Below are 18,556 nucleotides of genomic sequence, written 5' to 3'. Positions count from 1 at the left end.
GCAACACATGACGACTTGCACATATGGACATAAACATACACAATGTGCGCATGGAAACATTAAAGGCCCAACACGACACGACATCCTGCATGCTAAAGACATTAGCGCTAGCTTGTAGCATCAATGCAGCGAACAAGAAAGACATAAAAGTAGTTTGCAAAGGAAAAAGGAGTCCATAAAAAAATGTTGTTAGAAAGCCAGCCAAAAAGGACGGGTGCTTGTTGTCCCCTTTCAGAGCCTCGTCCATTTAATGTCTCTCAGCCCCCCCCCCCTTGAGGCATGTCTACATGTCCAGATGTGCAGCTGTTTCTGTGGAGCAGCTGGAACTGCAGTTACGTCATGCAGCCACAGGGGGCGACATTGTCAAGAAATCATACTACATGGCTGGCTCTTCCACCATTCTAAGTCCAACACAGTGAATGGTCATTATGTAGAGTTATTTATATTCATAATAGAGCGAGATTAATGACTTTGTATGGATGATTGGAGCACTTTTTTTTAGAATAATATATATTTTTAAAATATCTTTACAGTGGGAAAAAGCCTGTTATATCCTATTGCCTTTGCCTTTATAAATCATCCTACATTATCAGTTAACTACATTTCAAATCATCAAAATATAAATAGTAGAGGCTCTCAACTTGGGTCGGAACACAAAAGTGGGTCGCGGATCCTGTCTGTGAAATGACATTAAAATATGTAATATACAACCAATGTTTTATGATTTGTTTTTTACATGTTAAATTTTATTTTATTTCACTCTATGGCATATATTATATATTTTATTTATAATTTATTTTTCTTTATTTATGTATTTTTCAGGTTTTATGTAATGCGGTTATTATGTTTTATTTAAAATGATTATTGCATTATTTGTTAATTCATGTAATTATGTGTATTCATGTGTCAAACAATAACTCTGGAGATTTAAAAATAAATAAATAAAAGTGTAAGCAAATTAAATAAATACATAAAGTAAAGCATATATGTAAAAAAATACATAAAAAGTACCCAAATGTGTGAAAAAAATCAAAATAAATATAATAAAAATGACTTAAATAAAACAAAGAAATACAAATTACTTGAATAAAATTGTAAAAAAATAATAATAATAATACAGAGAAAAATGACTTCAATAAAAGTGTAAAATAAAATAAAGATACAAATTATTTAAATAAAAGTGAGGTGTGACTAAATGACGGTGAAGGTCTCACGTTGAGTTAAATATTAGATACATTTGAATATTAAAATTAAAATGTAGTTTAAGTATTAAATATATTGAGTTAAATTGAGAACCTCTGATACTATATATACAATAGAATGACTCCAGTCCAGGGTTTACCCTGCCTGTCGCACAAAGACAGCTAGAATAGGCTCCAGCATACCATACCCGCGACCCTATTGAGGAAAAGCGGTGGAGAAAACGGATGGAAGGAGGACTAACTCGCCTTTCGTATTTGCAGACTAAGACAGCAGCGACATGCTGTGGACATGTTGAGTCATTGCATGCACACGACACATTTCGTGTACATGCGAATGTATTTAATATATTCTCCTGTCATTGCATTAGATATTATTATTATTGATAGTGAAATTATTTTTATTCTGCAGGAATTTTGCTAAATTAAATGGAGCGCAAAGCAAAATAGCATTTATTTCATATCAAAGCTTTTTTTCCCCAGTATATTCCCAATGATGAAGATGTTGAATGAGGCTTATTATGTGATACATTGTAGAGTTTGTACATTGACATACATGAGTAAATCTCCAAATATTTTTAAATAATCTCTTTTATATTTAAAATTATTCAATATACGTTTAGTCTGTACAAACGGCTGTAATTGTTACTTCTATGACCATGAAACCACCGGATGGTGGCAGTAGAGATCTGCATTTTATCTTAGTCCCCGCACACGCACCCACCAAAATGTGTGTGCACCTGTCTATCTAAGCCAATTGAAGGCTGCATGCAAGGAGAACATAGTTTATTGGGCGTGAAGGTCAAGCTTGCAACGCTATGATACAAGCTTGTAATATTTTAATTTTAACGGTGACATACTCACATGTTTATATAAACATAATTACAATTGCATTTGGCTTATTTAATGAATGCAAGTGACTCAAAATATGCCATGCCCTTGAAAAATATTATGATCGGCCCCCTTCTCGTTATTGAATACATTTCTACAATAAATGTGACGCCAACAAGGTTAACCAAGTTGTCATTTGAAGACGTATTTTTTTTTAGAAAAAAGAATGTGTTCCCTTGGAGACGACAAAATCGATAGCATCCTGCTGCAGCATCTTCACCACCAAATCACCACAACTAATGAGATATGATGCGTGGCGGCGGCTGGTGTTGACGTCATTGCCGTGCCGCGCTCCGATTGGCTGCGTTTAGTGAGAGGGCGGGACCGTGCGCCATTGAGGAAATTTGCGCGAAGGGAGGGCGTGGCCTGTTCGCCCAGCAAATACACGCCTCCAGGATAAAAAGTCCACACAAGTGTCGGTGAGGAGCAGACGACACTGGCGAGGTGAAGAGGCTTTATTGTTGCTTATTTAGTTGTTATTTGGCTTTCTAAACGTTAAGTGTTGGCCGCTTTTGTGAAGAAAAAGGGAGTGAAATTTAAACCAAACGCCGTAACTCTTACTGGCTAATTAGCTGAACTGGCAGCAGGTGTGATTCATGTCTATATTTCCCCAGACTAATTCAGGTGAGTTATTTCTATCGTTATACATGTATACAAAAGTGTGGTTGTTGTTATTTTTTTGTGAGATAACTGTCAAATAAACCAACAGGTAAGACTCAATCAATTCAAATTATCATTGCTGCACATACTCTTACTAATTAACTCCAAAATGGCTGCCGAAGCACAAAATACAGCATTTTAGTTTGAAGTGCGTGTAAAAGATGGCAATACTACAACGCTCACATTGTTTTAAATGCACCCTTGCTCTGGGGATACATTTGAAACTCCTTGTTGTGTAATGCTGCAGGTGCATTGCAGTCAGGATGGAGGATGAAGATGCTCCCATCTTCCTTATAACCACTGGCATTTTTGCCCATTAACTTCTCTGTGTTCACTTGCACTGCCTTAATTCACCTTGACATGAAAGTGGGTGTTTGTTTTGAGACTTCGTGTATTTGTGGTCAACCTTCTTCCTGAGAGAGGATGTGCAAGCTGCTTTAAAAAAAAAAAAAAAAAAAAAAACTTTGTTAGTGAGTATTGTTCTGCTACCAAGAAGTTTTGGTATACTTTAACCACACTTTTTGTTGTCGGTCGTGCTAAATAGGCTTTTGTGGTGCGTAACGTTCCACCTTGTAAAACTGTGAACAGGCATTGCAAAATGTCAAGGACTGCATGTTGCATCTCTGTGGCGGCCTTGCCATGTGAACAGGAAGCTGCTTTTTGACATTTTTTAACAGTTTGCAATGTCCCACAATAGTCCATTGGAAGTATAGTATTGTCATAAATGTAGCCTTTTTGCTGGAATTTTGGCAGCTTAAAGACGTGTTTTCCAAGCCTGTCTAGTTTAGTCGACCAGTGTTTCTCATCTCATTTGGCGGCAGGACTCGTGTCTTATTTAAAGGGACTGTTTGCAGCGGTGTAGCCATTGAATAGACACAGACAAGAATGCAAGGTGCATCCACAGATATTGGGTCATTGTTATTTTCCAAAAGGTGCGAGCCACTCATAGAGTCACTGTGTGAGCTACATTGCACTCCCGTTTTAGCAGCAGCACCATGCACTACATTAGCCTAGAAGAAAAATAAATCACCAACTCCCTGATGGAGAGTTGGCTGCATTTTAAGATGTGTAGCGAAGCCTCCTCTTGGTGTGTGGAGTGGTGGATGTCTACAACGGGCAGATTTATCAAGCTTGGGGTGGTCAGCGGCATTAGGAAGAAGGTTGTTCCTTCATGAAAACCCGGGTTGGAAAAAGGACCGTTAAGGTGCTGCTTCTCAAACAAGTAAAGTAAAGGAGAATTTATTTGGTGCACTTTGAAATCTTGTCTGGTCTTTTTTTTTGTTTAATGCATTTAATATTGTGACTCATGCTCCAGTTTGGTATGATTTTGAACAGACTAATTTGGCTAAGTCTTAGTCAGACCCACATGCTCTCTTAGGTTTGATGATGGCTGTCTCCATTCATTCATTATCCTCACGAGGGTCACGGGGGTGCTGGAGCCTATCCCAGCTGTCTTCAGGCGAGAGGCGGGGTACACCCTGGACTGGTGGCCAGCCAATCACAGGGCACATAGACAAACAACCATTCACACTCTCATTCATTTGGAGTGGCCAATTAACCTAGCATGTTTTTGGAATGTGGGAGGAAACCGGAGTACCCGGAGAAAACCCACGCATGCACGGGGAGAACATGCAAACTCCACCGTGCAGCCCGTCTCCATTCAACCTCAGCCATTTTCAAAAGTCGTCCCTCTAAGAACCAGCTATTTTTTATTTAGATTTAGCCAAAATGTCCAAACAACGATGCCACCTTAAACTATTACTAACATTGTGGGGGGGTGGGTGAGTCATTAATAAAATGTGTAAATGGAAATGCAAACAGAAATGCAAAGATAATTAGAATTTGGATTTTCAGGTAAAATGATCACTATCACGGTATAAACGATAATTTGGCTTACGATAGGACAATATAATCAAAATCTTTATCGCAATCCTGCAGGTTGACGCAACCTTGTCGCGTATTCCGCGAAATTGAGAACACCCAGCACCAAGTTGTCAATGTGATATTGCCCACTAAAGTGTGGAACCGCTTATTTAATCCTCGCTTCCGTGTCTGCAAATAACTTTTTATTAAAAAAAAAAAAAAGACAAGGAATGGCTAAGCCATGCTAAACAGCTAAGCTAGCTTAAATATAAAGCGACGAAAACAAGAGCTTAGGACACCTTAACAGAAGTCTGGCCAGAACCGTAGCTTAATACGAGTCTAGAGACAGTACTATAATAGCACCAATCATAGAGTGACCAAAAATGATTCAATACCGCATACGTCATCAAGCCAAAGGAGTCTTTGGCATTTGTAACCAGGCCTAAAGTGGTTCTATCATTTTATATGCCAAAGAAGACTGTACATCCACACATGTGTCATTATCACAGAGGCTGCAGTATGCATAGTTGCAAGTAGTATTGCAATATGAATTGTAGGCCATAACCCCCATCCCTACTTGGACGTTACAATTCCAGGCATAAACAAAACTGCACAGCATAACTTTACAGTCCAACGCATGGCCAGGTTTGTCCCCCTACATTGCACCTGATCGGTGGACAGATAGAGCTTGGGTAAAATGGGACAAGTATATCCCTTGGTCCTTGACATGTTACTTGACCTCGTTTCCTGTTTGCGTGCCAGCTGGCCTATAGCGGATGTATTTAATCTTAACTGGGTTAAGAGGTAAATTATTTTACCAACGTGATTGTGTGTGAGTAGTTAACTGCTGTGTAGGGCGCTTATGATGCCTTTAGACGAGCTGTGCTGCTGTTCTATATGATACATGTAATACATTTTACAGCTTGGGTACTTATAGGACTGTACATGACAATTGGCGCAATAATAGATGGGACTTTTTTTTTGAAGGTTTCCTACTGTTTCAATTTTTGTGAGCTTCCTCCTCATTGTGCACCCCCCCCCCCACCCCAATGTTTTATTAGGCAAATGTTCTGTTATTCTTAACCAAGCAGGATGTTTATATGATCCCTGAGTAGAAATATGACTGGCAAGGCACCAGTGTTTATCTTTCTTCCCTTTCCTCAGGTCCTCACTGTCACACTTCCCTGAGCATCCCTCAGTCTCCTCTTTCCCCTCCTCTGCTGCTTTTTCTGTGCCTGCCTCACCGCCCTCTGCATCCCGGTCAAGGATGAAATGACATTTTACACGATAAACATCACACATCTCTCGAGCATACATTATAATTAGTATGGTATAGCCTCATGATAATCAAGCTATCACTATCATAAAACCTTGATTTAACTATACAGGCAATGTCGGTAACATTTGAGTCATGCAAGTGTAAAAGGAAGTTGTCCGCTTCATTTTTACAAATTACACTAGAAAGAGAAAAAGGATTACAGAAGAAGTCATGAAAGTGTGGAAATAAGTTATTTTGTTTTTTGCTTGTGATTGTCACCTGTTGCTTTTCTGTACACCGACGATTGAGGGCTGCTGATGTATTTTGCGTGTAGTATCAGAACCACAAGGCTGCAGGCTGGACATGCAAGCATGGACCAGAGGCTCTCTTCTCCTGCCTTGTGTTGAAAGCGGTTACGGGCCAGTGTGATAACACTGGGCAAAAATATCACGGTTTGACGGTATAAATATGGCTCTAAAATGGGTTATTTAAAATTTCTTTTGTTGAAAACGGAAAAAAACGTCAAGTGAAGTAATTTTTAAACTACGAACACAAGTGGAACGTAACTATTTAATATAACAAATAACAGAATTATTTCTAAATATTCTTTTATTTTATTTTTTTAAAAGTCAAAACGCGATCAAATAGCTCAATTGGTTGTTGCTTGTCATTGGGTGGAGAGTAAATGGTTCATACGACTTATTTTCCACTCCTGTCTCTGAATTGCATCTCCACATTCGGAGACCCTCAACCTGGGTAAAATGTCGCCATACCAGCGAGCAAGGAAGCCTGCGGTTTCAACATGTCGAAGCCCAGTTTCGACTGCAAGTAATGACACAGGACGTGACAATGTAGTGGCCACGTCGGACCGCCACTTTCCCTAATATCATAAGAATGGTAGGAAGAAGCATAATTGTAGTGGTTTTGAAACAATGTTCTTTTTTTTCCATACGGTGTTATACCTTGAAACCCATAACCTGTCTAGTTGAAAGCAATTTTCCAACCAAATATTGTCGACTGGCTGGTCACATTTCGGGTGCTATGGTTGTTTCCCGTGTGGAATGAAACCCTAATACAGTAGATGTTCACTGACCCAAGGCCTCGGGATACGTGAAGGTTTTGCGGCCGTTTCCTGTCTGAATTTTGGCCCGTTTTGACCTGCTGTGCCACTAACATGAATTGTCAGTGCTTGAACTAGATGATTCTCTTTTTCGCTGCCACCCTGCTCTTGATGTCACTTTTTCCATAAGCAAGCACAAATCTGTGTGCCTGCATGTGTGTAATCATGGTTGGAAAAAGTGATTAAAAACCAGTTGAATTTGCCTTAGGGGTTAATCAGCTGCCACTTACTGGCGTGACTCATGTCATGTGATTTCACCCCCCCCCCACTCCACCAAACAAAAAAAAATCATTTGCTCTCGTGACTGCAATGAGACACTTTTGTAGTTCAACCATACCATCCCACAGATATGTCAGTCATTGGAGCGGCAGTGGAATGTTTTTTTTCTTTTTTCTTTTTTGGGGGGGGACAAGTGGAATTGTGAAATTCTTTCTTGTCAGTGTCCTGTACATTGTTGATGAATCATGTTTCTTGTCCAACAATGTGTGACTTCAGTGCACAGTTCTTGACATTTAGTGCTTCTTGGTCCACTATTTTTTCCAAAACTGCTTTTCATCCTAATGGTACTAGAACTGCTTCATGAGCACCAAACGCCAGAACCTGTTTTGAGAAGAGGCACTCAAATGGTCTTCTTTTTCCATTCTGGGATTTCTTGAAGTTATGAAGTAACATCGGCCTTCCTCATGTACAGGATACTGACTGATCCGCCCCAACAAGATGAGCATGCTGCATGTAGATGCACCCCACCAAGCTTTAAAGAAAAGCATGGCAGGCTTTACTACACATCTTAAAATGGAGCCTGTCTAGGTCTACCTATGGATGTGTGAGCTGTAATAATGCTGCTGTGAGCATGTGACTGAAAGTTGTGATGTCATATATTTGGCATCTACTTTTGTAATGTTGAACAAGTGCATTAATCCCTTGTTTATAGTAGTGAATTGGTTCCAGGTCAGACTATTATGCTTTTCAATGGAAAAACTTTGTAGCTTGCACATGGAGAACCCGTTTCCGACTGTCTAAACATTTTTGAGCCCTCTAACAGCCGTATAGACACATTTTAAACGAATATACTAACAACACCAATATAGTAGACAGAACAACAGAAAAGAAGCCATTGAAGATGTGTAACACTTACTGGAGAACCAGAAGTGATGTCTTATTCTTCATCCATCATAGTTTACTTCACTTGAAGCGATTGTCACTAAATGCGTACATCCTCTGGCCTCTTGTTTTTAAATAGGATTGTCGGTTCATTGCGGTCATCATAGATGAAGACAAAAGACAGACCTGTGCTACGCTATGATGTCATCGATGTGTGGTGTATTGTTAGATTTAATTAAATCACCCTCATGTTTGAGAAGCTGGAGACGAATTAAATAAAGACTGTGGTGAACTGACTGAGCGGAACACAAGGTTTACATAATTGTACTCCATTCAAAGGCATGTTAATCACTACCTCGACGTATTCTAAAATAAACATGTTTGAGATTTAATGTAGGTTGAGCAAATCCCCATACTGAATCGTTTGAATGTCTTGTTGCATACTATTCTTGTCCTATAGTGCTAGCAAGCATATAAAAGTCGAAGCTTGTGGCCATCGACCACATGCTTTAAATAGACGGCGTGAGAAGGCCGGGGGAGCATGACGTCTCAAGATGTAGCAGTACATTGGGGTGCACAATGTCAGCAGTCTTTTGGGTTTTTTAAATTTTGTTTTTAGGGCTTTACAATTCCAACAAACCCAACACACAAACATCTTCGTGCCACTCTAAAATGGAAAGTTTTGATTGAAACAAGAGACGGAACGAGTGCACCGAGTTCCTTCCCCAGTCAAATACCACAGCGCACCCCCCAAACCATCTCCCCACCCAGCACGCTCTCCCAATGACCGACCCAGGCAGTGCAACAGTGTGCAGCTCTGCAGTGTGCAATGAGAACAAAGCTTTGGCTGGCTGTGTTGTGGTTTCATCTAAACATAACTTCATATTGTTCAGCCTTTGCTCTTGTGCCTTGTCTGTGTTTTTGGCTTTTAAGTCCTTTAGAAATGGGACAGTTCCATTAGAAGTCAGTCATTCAGTGGGGATGGGTATAATCATCGATTAGTCATAGGGACCTTTGTGGCATCTCAGGCAAAATAGAGAGCACTACTTGGTTACAAACAGCGGAGGCACTGTTGAGCCTCACTGGTTTGTGAGCCAGACTACAAAAACAAGGTTCACCGATACCGATTTTTTTTTCCATCACCCTTAGCCGATGGCCAATTTTGCTTGGGCCAATACTGCTTTTTGCTTCCTCAATTTATATGAAGAAATGACAATAACAAATATTCCAGGTCTCAAGTTTAAATATTTATTGAAATGTAAACGCTGAACACAGTAGGATTCAGCTTTCTTAAACACATTTAAACAGTATTATCAACTTTAAAAAGAATAAATATTCAACCTTTTCTGTCGTAGTTTAAGTTTTATCTAGCATTGACGTGATGACTGTGATGCCTGTCTGTAAATCATGCGGCGGAAAAATATATCTGCAATCCCTCGCGCGTATCGACCGATTCAAGTAAAGAACGCAAATATCGGCCGGCCGATGTATCGGTCGATCCTTATTCACTATGGTATGTTGAGCTTACATCCATACCATATGTTGAGCTTACATTCCATATGACCCTGGCATCAATGTAGGCTTCTGAAAGTTCAGACACAGACTCCCACATTCTCCCAATCAACAAAATTTAGTTAAATGTCAATTTGTCACCCGCCTGGTCGAGCCAGCCCCATATTCCGCCTGGGGCTTGAACCACAGCCGCAGAATGAGGGTCTAGCCCAAGAGCAATCGAGCCAAAATCCAGAGCTGTCAACGCTATGTACAGTGTGATTCTTGGGGATCAGGGAGTGAGGTTTACCAATGTACTCTCGCACAGCCGCACTGGCGCACACATCTACAGGCCAAAGTTAGAAATGTACTTGTACTCCTGAACCGCAAACAAAATGGTGACAGTCAAAACATGCACCTCTATCTTGTCTGTTATTTTTCTGACAAAGACGGCACAAACCCCTTTGTTTGACCTACTAAAAGTGGGACTGACTTGAAATTTCATAGTTCTGTGAACTCTACCAGACGCCCACTGTCACTTTAGGGTGTTTAACCAAATCACCGCATGCTTTGGTGTGTTGCTTTTTTTGGAGGACTAACAAACGTGTGTAAAATTTGGGAAGAATTAGTTGGGGTGGAGAAGGCAAACCATCTTTGCTGGGGCACCTAGAGGACTTGGAAACAAATAGTCTGTATTACATGTATGCTATCTTCCAAACCATTTTAACCACAACTTATAGGAGAAAACTTCCTTAATAATGTCTGCAGTTTAACACTTGTCACAATCAAATTCCTCTTCTCCCCTCACCCCCATCGCAGATCAGTGTTTGTGCCCCGCCAAGATATGACTGAGGTGATGATCAACAGCACTCCCATGGACGACATGAGGCTCAGTCCCACCAAGGACAGGCTCTCCTTCCAGGTAGGTTTCATACACAAATGCATATACAGCGGAACCTGTTTCAACCTTGGACTGGCTGTCCCGCATCGACAAATTCCAAATTAAGCATTGACCGTTGCTCGCACACTTACGTACATGATTCTTGACAGACATGAATAGAGGCCGATACTGAAAGGATTTTGTCTTTGTGCGTGTTCTTACAGTTGTCCTTTTTCAGACCCAATCATGATGATGTTTGAGCATGGAAAACCTGTTTGACTTTTTAAATGTTTAACATTGGAGCCCTGTAGACATTAAATAACACCCATGTAGTCACCTTTCCACTTCTATTCTTGTAGTGAGCATTCAGAAGTAATACATTCAAGGCTAAAGTTAAAGGAAAACTGCACTTTTGGGGGAAATTTGCCCATTATCGAGGACCCTCATGTGAACACATTTCTTTCCCTTTTCTGTGCATTCCAATAAAATGAGTGGATATTAGCTAGCTAACACCGCACATTATTGGAACCTGCCTTTCAACTACGAACACTGTTTGATGTACATGCCGTGCTCATGTATAAGTATATTACTGATACTGTAAGTATGACCTGTCTTGCCGCATTTTGATCATTTAAAACAATACCATTACCAAGCCTGCATATCACTTGTATTTCAATACATTTTGACTAGTAGTCTAACAGGAAGTTGGTGTGTGCATGTTTTAATGCTATGTCACTACACTTTCCCCAGGGGCGAAAAAATGGACGATTTGTTTTTTTGTTTTTAAGTGACCGCTTTGGTTCTCAAATTTCAACAAGTGATTGACAGTGTATGCAGATGTGTGCTTAAGCTAGGCACTTTTAGTAATAAGAGCACAGACAGGGACTTCATGGTTATCGACTTAAATTGTATAAAAATACGAATGTAACTAGACTAGCCACAAGTAGAGGTAATGGGAAATGAAAGGTTTCCATACACAGGGAGCTGTTTGTGAAATAGGTCAATAAATCTGGCCAATTGGGAGATGTGAGCGCAGCCATCAGGTGGCCTTGACAAGCACCTTCCAGAAGCTTTGTTACAACTGTCAGCTCAACAAGGTCATCTGAGAAACTCGCCCAAAACACACAGCTGCTTCTCTGTCCCTGTATTACATTATGTAGCCGAATAGGAGCGCTGAGATTGCTCCAGTTGTTGGCAAGGATGTGTCTGTTGGACATCGACCCATATGGGTTTTTCATGGCCAATTATTAGTACAGGAGGCAGAGAGCTAAATTTATTTGCAGTGAAATTGTAAACATTTTGAATAATACAAACACTTGACTTGGTTTAACTGTCTAGAGCAGGGGTCTCAAACTCAATTTACCTGGGGACCACTGGACCTAGGGTCTGGGCAAGGCTGGGCCGCATCAGGTTTTCCAAAAAAAAAAACGCATTTATTAAAAATTGAAAAATATACAAACTTTTTCAGGGCTTTGGTTCCAATTTTCTACAATAAAAGCTCTGATAAAACATTCCACCGTTCTCAAATATCTCAATTTTTATTTTTCTGCACAAAATAAAATGAAAAATAAACTAATCAAGAATAAAGAAAATCAATCAGTTGTTTTGTCATGTCTACATGTCTTTATTCTAACAAATAAATATAATAATTAATAAAACGGCAAATAATAAAAACTTAAGAAACCACATAGTTGGTGGGTAGACAAATGATTTTTTTCAGATTAAAATGAACAAAGCATTATTAGAGCCCTGTAGACATGACAAAACACGACTATAGTCACATTTATACTGTTTTTATTTACAACATATTGCGCAACTGCAGGGTCTTGAGACACATGCTAACTCACAAACTAGAGAGCTAGCGACCTAAACGGTAGCCTTAAAGTTATTTCCTTTAAACTTAAATAGCCAAAAACTTACCACTTCCACACGGATAGGAGGATAACTATTAACAGTTATTTAACCTTTAACATGAACATTAATCAAACGTAATATTTTTTTCTGGGTACATGATACAATACAGCATCCATATCAAACTAACATTAAACTTTCATATCAAGGCGGGGGCCTCAAACTTGTGTCCTGCGGGCCACGGGCCGCAGGTTTATTTAATCAAACAAATACAAAAATTGCATAGACTAAAAATATCTAGTAAAATTTATATATAAGATTTGTTTTAAGTTCAAACACAACAAAAAGTACAGGGAGTTAACAAGCTGAGCAGCAACTTTTTTTTTTTTAAAGTTAAACAAAAACGAATAGTTTTCTTTTTCTTTTTTTTTCCTCCAGCCTTCTTCTTTGTGTACTTCCCAGCAACAAAACAAGACTGAATTGAATTTCTTACACTCAGTCTCACACACAATCACACACAGGCTTCTACAATCGCAGACTGTTTTCACATTACCAACAGCATTTTTCAAGTCACTCAGACATATCGGGAGGAACTGTGCAAGCAGAGCTGGTGCTAATGTTTACTCCACTCTTGCCCTATTCTGCTGCTCACTGTAATGTTGGAGGTAGTTGAGATTTTTATTGTAATTTCCAGTTTTCTGCGTTAGTGCACAGAAGCTGCTCTAAGGATGTTCCCCACTCTACAAAACTTTCCTCTTTGCTGTGCCACTAAGGTGTGCTCTAGCTTCCTTAAAGTTTTAAAGTGATTTCTTCATTTCGCTCGTCGGATTTAAATGAAGACCAATACCGATATACATGTATGTCAAAATTCCAAATATCGTTGGGGCTGATAATCTGTCAACCACTAGTATCTGTGAAACTTGGCACCATGGATGTTTATAGCCGTTTTGAGGATGTGGCTTGACCCCAAGGAAGATGGCTGCCTTCCTCTCCCTGCTTTATACACCAGCTGCCGGAGCGGATAGGAGGATACGCATCCCTTGTGTTGCATTTTCTCACCTTGGCCTTTTTGTCTCAAGGTCTCCGGCACTACTGACATTTGAATCAGAAATCATGATGAAATTCTCACTTTTTTTTTTCCCCAAGCGCCACAAACAGAAGTTTTGTGTGAAATTAATTGATTTTTAGTTTTAGTGGGAGAGTGAGTCTGGGCAGGAAATACTCTTGAACATCGTGGTTTTTTTGGGCGATGAAGGGGAGGAGCCAGCTTGTCTGTATTATGGTCTGCGATGCCATTGTTTGAGAACCCTGGTTCTGAACAATACAATTTGAACTGGAAATGGATAGCGTTTGTCTATGCCATGATGACAGGTACGCATCCCTCGTGTTGCATTTTCTCACCTTGGCCTTTTTGTCTCAAGGTCTCAGGCACTACTGACATTTGAATCAGATATCATGATGAAATTCTGACTTTTTTTTTTTTTTTTTGTCCATGCCATGATGACAGGCCTGCATGGTGCAGATTTTTATTTTTTCATTGGGTCGTTCAAATGTGAGCCAAGTTAACCTTTTAAAACAAAAATTGGTCAACAGGAAAACATAATTCCCCACAAGTGACTCGTAGCTATTGCAACATCATTGCTTTGTGTGTATGATTTTAGATCATTTTAAAAATTAACATAATATAATCACCAATGGAAAGAGTAAATGGTTTTTCTTTCGGTTTATCAAATCAACACAGCAAAGCTTTGGTCCTTGAACACAACAATCCTAATCCCCCAAAATAGCATCTGATGCAGCATCACTGCTTCCTGCCGCTGTAAGTGAAACGAGTTGTGACGTGTGTCCATGTCCTCAGCGTCCAAAGGCAAAGTCATCCGCTGCCTAACTCCCCCCATTGGTGCTTACGCACATCCAGCATTGGCAACGCATCTCTTTACTCCGCCCCGGCGAGTCCAAACTATGATGGACACACCATGTTTTCCTTACCTGATGAATTCTCACAGTCTGAAGATATATTTGTCCCCCTCCTGTTCTCATGTGTTTGCTGGAATTCCTGGAGGCTTGGACACAGCTGCATCCCCTCTTTTCTCTCTTGTTTCTGCTTCTCCTGCCTCATCTAATGCTTACTTTCCACTCGGCACTTTGCCCAGACACTAACCCCCCCACTCTCCTCGAGCACCCACCACCCTCGACCGTCTTAGAGTGAAATATGCATGTCTAAAAATAATCAGCCACTTTTATCCAAACAACCATGAAAAAAAATGCTGTTCTTGGACCAGGAGTGGAAGGCCCTTTTGGGTCACTTCTCCGGTTCCTGAGAACGCACAAAGGTTGAAGGTTGATGTAAAATCTCAGCGAGGACAACCAGTGCGTCAATTGCTGCTGTCAGTCTTCATCCCAGTAGACTTTTTTTTTGGTTTATTTTTATTTTTTTGTACCTTTCCAAGTCAGGCAGCTTACTATTGATTCGCTGTGATTATGCCCTTGTATAATCTTCCAAGTAGCGTGTGTGCGTGGGGCCATGCTGTACTGACTGGATGAGTTCATAACGAGCTATGAGCCGCTTGGCATGTTGCCCTGTGCCCAAAAGCACTTAGATTAAACACGATGCAGTGTTTAGTTCAGTCTCATTGGACATGTTTAATTTGCCCGTGTACAGCCACTGATGTAACTCATCCATGTGCTGTTTTGGCCAGGCTAGCCATCGTTGACGTCGAAGTTTAGCCATATAAGTTCAATTACCACTCTTGGGAGGATCAAGAGAAATGATGAAAGAAAAGTGTCGTTTGCGGTGATCGTTTACATTACCAGCTTTTTGCTTTGACTTGTCTGCAGAGCTGTCAATGAAATCGTACCACGACTGTGATTGGGAAATGTCACAATTTTTGCTTTTCACTGTTCTGAATGTGTGCGTTTAAAAACGCCAGCTGGGCTCTACATTAAAAACAAAAAGTACTTGCCTATGGGGAATCCTTAAGGTGAGAACTACTTGCCCCATGTAAAATGAAGACTGCCATAATATCATCTCATTTTTGTGGCATCACATGAGAATCTCAAATAAAGATGAAATGATTATCATTTCTTGTGGTTGTTTTCCTACATAGATCATGACATTGCATGGAAATCTGGATTGTCAAGAGACTTCTAGGCACTTTGCCTTTTATAAGTTGTGCACCACAATGAAACATTATTGAATAGACACATTTGTGTACTAGTAAAGTGTTTTTAATCCAGAAAAAAAATGGTCAAACAATAATTTGTGAAGCAAAGGTGAGAAAAATCCACAGAGAAATGGAAGCGCTAGATTTTGTAGCTTGTGCAAAATCAGCACTTGGTATTGGATCTAATCGGTGGTGTTTCATTGTGACCACTTCAAATTGTCACAGCAATGTGATTCACTCACCTGTGCCATCATTTGATTTGCTGCCGCTAATAAAATACTTGTTTAGGAGGCACTGGTTCATCACTTTTTGCTGTTTTCCTTCACAATTTGTTGAAGAATTAGACCATGTTGGCAGGGACGCCATGATAGATGTTTTCCTAGTCAAACGATCACTGATTGGTTGATCGCCAACAAGAACGGGTGTGGGTAAAACGCGGACGGTAGACTGCGGACCGCGGTCTAAATAAACAATTCTGATTGGTCCATTTCAAGATTTGCAAGGATTGGTTTGCAAATTACCCACCGTGTTTTACCAACACCCAACAAGAACCGCTTTTAAAAAAAAATCTTGGCAGTATGACATGCCGAAGTGCACTTGCCCGACGATGAATATCACTGATTGGATTTACTTGCCCCAATTTTGTTTTAACTTGCCCCGGGCCATTGGTACACCGTTATTGTCGAGCCCTGACCAGATTTTCACCCGCAATGCAACAGCTGAGCAGAATTTTATGAACTCCAAACATTGCGTGTATTATCAAAGGTTGTTGGCATAACCATCGGTTCTTCTTTTGAGTCTAAAAGGAACATTAAATGGGCAGGAAAACGCATTTGTTCACTTCGGGTCATCAGTGGAGGTGCTTGATATAGTAAAAATAGTCATTGGTCAGTTTTAGGTTTTAAGCAGACAGTGACTGTTTGCTGTTTTTGACCATAGATTGTAAATGCTGGTAAAAAGAAAAGGTTCTTGTAGCCCTTTTTGTCTTTTGACATGAACAGCACAATCAACCGTGACCTGACTTGGTACCTGGACTGATCTGTGAGAGGCTGCAGAGCCTCAAAGGCCAGCAAAATAAATAGCAAGACTAACTAAGCGGGGCTAGCTTATCTGGTAACTAGTTGTAATTTCTTGGCAACGCTATTGTGCTAAGGTATTTCCAAGGTCTTGTCTACCAGTTGCTACCATTTTGTTTTTGTCTTCTTGTGACAATTGGAGTCAGAGCCGTGGGCGTCCTTGGTATTGACCTTGCAAAACAGGATTTTTTATTTAATAACTTACAATTTTCACAGGATGATCTTGATCAGACCTTTGCTAACTTTGATTCGATATCTGGTTTCCCTTGTTGGCATGTACTCAAACACATGGATCCAGTACCGGGGTCACACGAACTGCAGATCACTGTTAAAGTTCTTGGTGTGAGCAACATACAATCCATCTACAGTAAAATCTCGTTATATCGATATTCTCGGGAGTCGGAAAAAATACCGATATAACCGGACTATCCAAATTTCCGATCCTGCGCCTGGACTTGGTCAACTGTCAGTCACGGGACAATTGGTTTTAAGTTTGAGGCTCAAGAATAACCTTTGCGTCTCTCATCTGCAGATATTCCCCGACCCATCCGACTTTGAGCGCTGCTGCAAGCTCAAAGACCGCCTGCCGTCTATCGTGGTGGAGCCCACTGAGGGCGAGGTCGAGAGCGGGGAGCTCCGCTGGCCTCCGGAGGAGTTTCTGGTTAGCGTGGAAGATGACGATGACGAAGAACAAAACGGCATCATCCAAAACGGACAAGCTACCCCGACATCCCAGCGCTAGGTCTCTCGGATGAATATCTCCCTTTTTCACGCACTGGTCACGCCGCACCTTTTTAAACCTCCAGCAGACGTAACATGGCGGCCATCTTGCCACCCTGCAAAAGAGAAGCAATACACACTTTCACATCAAGAGACTGCCACCCTTTTTTCACCCACACTTGCATCGCCTCAAGACTGGGTGTCGCTCTATGGACAGCTCTTACACTGGTTGGGGGAGAGGAGAGGGGGTGTACTTTAGTCAAAGATGGCCCCTGAAAACCGAACTTGCCTACAATACCCGTGTTCACTCTCCTGGATTGGTGTTGTGTTTGTGATTGTTGCCACTGTCCATAGAGTTGTCTCTTTGCAAATGTTTTGTGATGTGGGTGTAAAATGTTCGGAGGTTTTTTATTCAATTCTTTTTTTGCGGTCCTGCATTTGGAAATTCAAAAAGGTTTAGGGAAGTGAGCAAGAGCGAAAAAAATGGGGGTCTGCATGTAGACAAGGTTTTGCCATTTCCCCAGAGTATGGGGGAATTTACATTTTTTTTTCAAAGTAAATTCTTGGGCATCGAGCAATGTAAGAAATTAGAACGTGTAAATAATTCGGTCCCTGTAAGCCAGAAGTTGTCATCGTTGATTCTAATTGGTTGAATTGGATTGGTCCATTTGGTCTTCCTGTTTTTCCAATGCAGCCTTTTTCACAGTGTACTATAGGTGTTAAAGTTAATTGACCCGACTTTATGGCGTCTTTCATCCCATCTCCATGTCCGACAATTTCTTTCACTTTGTGTCCACAAGCATGACTATTGGTTATATTAAGGGGTGGGTTCCTTTTACATTTGTGTGGCATTAGGGCTGTGTACAGGACTTTTTTTTTTTTTTTTTCCCCCCTCATGTCCCATGTTTTTGTAAAGCTCAGGGAGATTAGCTGCCATCTTTCTTTTTTTGTATTTAGACCACTTTTTTCTCTGACCGTAACAGAGGCTGTAAATAAACTTGGAATTTGCTAAACTGTGTGATTATGTGGATTTCCTGCTCTTCTACACGCAGTCGCACTGTTAACGTTAGCTTGTTAACTAGACCGAGAGTGCTGTTGGCATGTCACAAATTATCACACACCTTACATTTGAGGCATTTACATTTTTTTTTTATATCTTGGAATATTCATTCATTCATTCATTTTCTACTGCTTTTTCCTCACGAGGGTTGCGGGGGGTGCTGGAGCCTATCCCAGCTGTCTTGGGGCGAGAGGCGGGGTACACCCTGGACTGGTGGCCAGC

The 18,556-nt window shown here is 40.6% G+C and overlaps 1 protein-coding gene across 1 annotated transcript; it reads left to right on the top strand.

Annotated features, from left to right (window-relative positions):
* Positions 1-2,467: 2,467 nt before the first annotated feature.
* On the top strand, positions 2,468-18,292 carry lbh (LBH regulator of WNT signaling pathway). The gene is made up of 3 exons (XM_058090336.2): positions 2,468-2,714; positions 10,403-10,505; positions 17,087-18,292. The coding sequence occupies exons 2-3, from the start codon at positions 10,428-10,430 to the stop codon at positions 17,294-17,296; spliced, it is 288 nt and encodes a 95-aa protein (XP_057946319.2). The 5' UTR covers positions 2,468-2,714; positions 10,403-10,427; the 3' UTR covers positions 17,297-18,292.
* The last annotated feature ends 264 nt before the right edge of the window (positions 18,293-18,556 follow it).

The sequence above is a fragment of the Doryrhamphus excisus genome, linkage group LG14, assembly GCF_037039965.1.
Source record: "Doryrhamphus excisus strain RoL-2023G ecotype Guam linkage group LG14, RoL_Dexc_Guam_v1.1, whole genome shotgun sequence".
NCBI classification, from domain to species: Eukaryota; Metazoa; Chordata; class Actinopteri; order Syngnathiformes; family Syngnathidae; genus Doryrhamphus; species Doryrhamphus excisus.
The sequence above is the reverse complement of the archived record's forward strand: the minus strand, read 5'-3'. Positions and strand labels throughout refer to the sequence as shown.

Bases quoted from the DNA above. Each gene is read 5' to 3' on its own strand.
- lbh (XM_058090336.2), top strand. From the start codon at position 10,428: ATGACTGAGGTGATGATCAACAGCACTCCCATGGACGACATGAGGCTC. The intron at 10,506-17,086 runs GTAGGTTTCATA...TCTCATCTGCAG, and splicing joins AGGACAGGCTCTCCTTCCAG to ATATTCCCCGACCCATCCGA.